At 35.5% G+C, this 5,739-nt stretch overlaps 1 protein-coding gene across 1 annotated transcript in view; it reads right to left on the bottom strand.

Moving 5' to 3' along the window:
* Window positions 1-2,615, bottom strand: part of LOC114028337 (CD166 antigen) — a gene marked incomplete at its 5' end in the record, with an annotated part of 55,653 nt that extends 53,038 nt beyond the window's left edge. The window contains one exon of the mRNA XM_027842589.1: window positions 2,515-2,615. Coding sequence (XP_027698390.1) covers window positions 2,515-2,615 — 101 coding nt within the window. The remainder of the gene's footprint in view (window positions 1-2,514) is intronic.
* Window positions 2,616-5,739: the final 3,124 nt, after the last annotated feature.

Here is a 5,739-nt window from a genome sequence, read left to right as displayed (position 1 = left end):
CTCTCTCTCTCTCTCTCTCTCTCTCTCTCTCTCTCTGTCTCTGTCTCTGTCTCTCTCTCTTCCCCCCCAACTCAATTTTTATTTATGTAAATAGGCAAGAAATGAGTGTTTTCAGTATTTCATAATGTAATTAATTATTCTTTATGGAAGGCATTATAAATATGAGATGTGAGAATATTTTCTACTGTTAAAGAGAAATTTTACTTAAATTACTTTATAGGCAGTGGGTGCATATGGAAAGAAAAATGGATTTGGAGTCAGAAGACTTTAGTTGGAATCCTGGATCTGCTACTTACTAGCTATGTGACCTTGGGCAGATTGCTTAACCTTTGTGGTCTTCTGTACCTAGTCAGAGAGCAAATTAGGCTTTCTCTAAGATCTTTCCAGATCTAAGTAAGGGATCCAGTGAACTGCTATTGTGTACATAGTTGGACAATGAAAAATTATCTTTGTGAGACTGTCATTATTCTCTTTCCCTCACTTACAAACAAAAATTAATCTTCCCCATCTCCCTTCTTGTTACTAGGCTATAAGCATACTCTATCCAAAAATACTTACTACTAGGCACAAGAAAGAGGAATCACCCAGTGGTGTGAAGGATGGATTGGCAGAGGAAGAGTCCAGAGGTAGAGAAAGGATAGTTAGGAGGATGATTTGCAGACACAGTTGGGTGGGAATGATGACCTGCACTAGGCTTGTGACAATAGGAATGAAAGGCAGGAACAGAGAGAGGGGGAATATATTTCATAGGATCACAGATTTAGAGCTGGAAGGGACTTCAAAAAACACACACATCTTCATTTTACATATGAAGAAACTGAGGCCCAAGGAGAGTAAATACCTTGTCCAAAGTCACAATGGATAGTAAGCATTAAAGCTTCTGAACTCAGGTCCCTTGATTCCGGAACCTATACTTTTCCATCTGTACCATGATGCTGATTGTATATAGCAAAAGGAAGGCAAAGGAAAAGTCAACAAACACCAGTCTAAAGAATGAATGGCTGGGTAAATGGTGATGACAAGGAAAGAAATGAGAAAGTCCAAAGAAGTACTGGGCTTAAGAGAAAGATGACAAGTTCTCCTTTGTCATTTCCGTTTGAAGTCCTGCCAAGAAATCTAGGTAAAGATGACTAATCAGTGATTAGAAATCTGAATCAGTTCAGCAGAGAGGTGGGGGTGGTGGTGAAAGAGATTTGGGAGTCATCTGAGTGGAGGTGATAGTTTAAGTTGTGAGAGTGGATGACATTGAGAGAGAAACTGAGAAAACCTTGAGGGATAAGGAAGAGGATTAAGGGAAGGAGTAGTCACAGAGGTAAGAACATCATTAGGAAAATATGGTGTGACAAAAGCCAAGAGACAAAAAAAGCATCAAGGGTCAGCAATGTTAAATGTTCCATAAAGGTCAAGGAAAATGAGGTCTGAGAAAAGGCCATTGGATTTAATGATTATGAGGTCATCAGTGACCTTTGAAAGAGCAGTTTCAATAGAACAATGGGGATGGAAACTAGATGGAAATGGATGGAAAAACATTGTGTGTAGGCTTTTTCTCATGAAGTTTGGTAGTGAAAGGAAAAAGGGAAGTGGGCTTATATCTGAATGGGAGATAACTATACTCCATCTAGGCTACAGCTACAGGCCCGATAGTTGATTGAGAAGAACTAAGCAGATTTGTAGGCAGATGGTCAAAAGCAATTGGAGAGGGAGAGAGTGAAGATGCATGAGAGAAAGGGGTTAATTGATGAAACAAAGTTTTGGAGAATACATAGAAGCCTGAATCTGTGACAAGTAGCAGGGCCGGATCTTCCATTTAGATGAGAAGAAAAGAGGAGAGAGAGAGTAAATTACACTGAGATATTTGTGATGATAGGAAATTGAAAAAAATCATGGCCTTAATTTTAGTAGAAGGAAAAGTCATTTTCTGTGAGGACAATGGCTGGAAGAGGAAGTACAAAAGAGAGTAATAGGTGGTGAAATTTGGGACACAAATGTAAAAAATGTCTAAAAATCCCCACCTGGATATTCATAAATCTAATGAATAAATCCCAATTTATTTGTTCTACACTTGTCATTTTTGCTGTGGGTTCAGAGGCTACGCATCAAAACTGAATTGTGCTTGAAGTGACTTTCTTTGCAGAGTGTATGTTGAAAATCAGGGAGTAATGGAGAGACATTAAAATATGGCTCCTGAACATTTCAACAAGGTACAAAGCTTCCTGGGTAAGTCCTAGGAATATCACCACTTCTAATACAACAAGATGTCTTTTCAGGCTAATATGATCTAGGGGAATAGGTCAGGCATTTGGGGGAGAGGAGGGTGAAGAACAGATTCTGGCATGCAGGACTCAAGGAATTATCCTCGTGGCATATTTATAAGACTAATTTTACCTTCATGCATTTTACTTGACAGCAGAATATTGCAATTATGTTAATTTGAAGCTCCCATTTTATTCACAGAAGGAATCTTACTTTGAAAATGGGAGACAATTAACCAAGTTCAAGGTAGGCTACACTTACGTATTTCCATTTTCCAAACATAAGGGTCTGAGGTACTTCGAGACGGCAAGGCATAACAATAGTATCTCCATATACTGAATTTACAGTATACAATCCAAGGCCTATGGAGAAAAAAGAAAGAAAAGAATGTTTAAGTATTATCTTAAAGCAGCAAGGTAAATTAATTAAGCCTGGCTCAAGATGAGAAAGAAGCATGTGTTTGTAAAGTTGGTTGTCTTCCATTACTGTAATTATTTATCCTAAATGGTGTTACAAGGCACTAAACATACTTGTTATTCAAATCATAATAGCTTTTCTTCACCAATTAACCCTTTGGATACTATACAGCATAAATAAAGGGCAAGGAACTGGACCTGTGATTTGACTGGCATGGGAACTCTCAGATGAAGAAATTCCCTCAAACATTGCAGGTTGACAACTTCTCTGACAATGTCTCTGAAACTTATGGAATTGCCTTGAACATTGATGCCTTAAGTGACTTGACCAAGATCACACCAGTAATAGGTGTCAGGGGTTCAATTTGAACCCTGGTTTTCCTTGCTTCAAGACTGGCTCTTTATCCACCATGTACACTGCCTCTCCAAGGCATAGTTCAAATACACAGGGCCTAAATCTGTCCTCTGGATACACAAATACTGCTCTAAAGGAAAAGAATATGAAATGCATATTCTGAGGATAGACTGGCTCCCTTAGCTAAACTTCACTAACACATTAAATCATAAACTGACCCTAAATAATGTTTGTTTTTCTCATTTGAAAACTGCCTTGTCCATCAATAAGCAAATTCTGAAAACAAGAATCGCCACTATAATTTAAAAAATGAGGTAGTCATAATGACTGTGATATCAACTGACTTTATATACTGTTTTTTTAAATTCATAAGTATTTGCTTTATTTTTAATAGCAATTTTTTAAAAGTAGTAACATTTTCTCCACTAAAGTTAACATTGGAAATGCAGATCCTGTATGTAACCTGATGTACTCTTTGCCTTTACTAATTTAAGTAATGGTCAGACAAAATTTCCACACAATTTACTGAAAAAATGCATGCTGCTCATTTTGTTAGCTTTTTCTACAGTCAGGATTTGCAAATCCATTGAATAATGAACACAGATCATTATTTTGCTCACTTAGTTATTATCATAGTGTTGGAAGGACCTCCAGAATCACCTATCTGAAATACAAATCCCCTTTACATTTCCAAATTCACTACTGAGCCTCTGCTTAAAATTTCTAATGAAGGGAACTCACTATCTCCCAAGATATACCAACTTTTGAATACCTCTGTCAAGCAGTTTTTCCTTATGATGAGCCAAAATTGACCTAAAAAGCTTTTGAAATGCTTTTGTATTTGCTATCTCATTTAAGACCCCACAAACTCTGTGAGGTAGGCACTCTGAGAATCAGAAAGTTTAAGGGACAGTGGTTGCAAAGTTATTAAATGGCTGAGGCAAAATCAAATCCAGGTTTCCTGACTCAAAGTCCCCCACTCTATCTACTTCCTGCACAAGGAGGCCTCTCAACACGAATTGTAGCACTGTTTTAAGATTTATAAAGCACTTCTTTAAAATTAATGGTTAAAATTTATTTTAGGGGAGTGTTTGTAAACTTTAAAACGGTATTTATAGAGTTTTACATATATGTGTATGTGTGTGTGTGTGTGTGTGTGTGACCATTTTAACAGATGGGAAAACTGAGGTTTAAGTGATTTGCGTATGAAGAACCAAGACTCAAACTCAGTCTAGTGTTCTTTCCACAGAACTGCCCACTTACTTAATTCATAATAAACTGACTTTTCATTCACCATATGAATATTAATGAAAGGGAAAAAATATCCATATTATTTAGGGCACTAACATTGGGATAGTTTAGATTTAAATTCTAGTCTTAATTAAAATAAATAATAAGGGTGGATTAGGGATTTTATTATATAAATATACTATTTGAGATGTATGATATCATGAAGAGATTTTCCAAAATTTCTTTCAAAAGTTCTAACTCTAAAACTCCAACCATAATTTGCTACCAATAAACAGAAATTCCTTGGCTTGCATTAATCACTAGGAAAAATGAAAAATGAATCATGTAAAGAATGAGATATTATATATAATATGTATTATATTGTTATATCATTAATATTACATATCATATATACAGATATTTATATCTATGTTATATACTATTAAAATATGAACGCAAGTAACTATTATTTTAAACAGTGCGGTATACAATATCATGACAATATAGAAGGTTAAATTCTCTAACTTTGCTAATTTTCCATTTGGCTGAAAAGATCTTTGAAATTTCGGTAGATACACAGAAGATCAATACTTAGTGGCTGTTGGAAATACGTTTAATTGGTTTTAGAGTTTGATTAACATCAATTGTTTCCAAAACCAGGAAAAAAATAAATAGAAGACATTTAATCCACCAGGTGGTGCTGAAGAAACACAGAGTTAAAATGACCTAAACTCTTCCTCACTAAAATAGCTTTACATTTTGCTGATGTCTACAGGGGTGTGGTGGGAACCTCATCTTAACCAATGCATTACAAACATCAAAACCTCATTATAAATAAAATCTGGATGGAGAGGAATGAAAAACTTTCAAAGCAAAATCATAATTAAAGTAATAATTCAAATGTTTGTCACCTGGCCACATTGTTCCTTTAAGCATTTCCCCCTCTTCCCCAAAACAATAGATAAACATATATTCTTATGTAAATGTATATACATATAAATGATGAATATTTTATGTAAACAAGCAGGAAGTAATTGGATTTACAGAATTTCAAATGGTACTCAGCTATAGACTGAGAAGAGATTTGAACCTGTTATAAATAGGTTTTACTTGAATCACTGTTATAATGCTCAGACTCACAATGAAAAATTATCTTGGTAAGGCTTGCTTTGTTCTCTTTTTCCTTAATAGACAAAAAGTTAAACCCCCTGAACGTTGCTAAGGTAACAAGCCTAACCCACCCAAAAAGCTATACCATCTAAAACCTTGTTAAAAAAAAAAAAGTAAAAGAAGAAATGCATGTTTAACATGGTTGCCCCTGTTAAAATGAAAGCTGAGGGGTTTTAGAACTACCCACGGAGGAATAGGAATCAATGTTAGCCCAGAGGATGGTGTATTTTGTCTTGCCTCAGAACTTGTGGTTTTTAGAAACCTTTGGTTCAGAAAAGCACTGTTATTGCTGTACTATGCAAGAAATGATTGTAT

This window comes from Vombatus ursinus, unplaced genomic scaffold (genome assembly GCF_900497805.2).
Source record: "Vombatus ursinus unplaced genomic scaffold, bare-nosed wombat genome assembly UNPS02014878.1, whole genome shotgun sequence".
NCBI classification, from domain to species: Eukaryota; Metazoa; Chordata; class Mammalia; order Diprotodontia; family Vombatidae; genus Vombatus; species Vombatus ursinus.
This window is presented reverse-complemented; position numbering and strand designations above follow the sequence as displayed.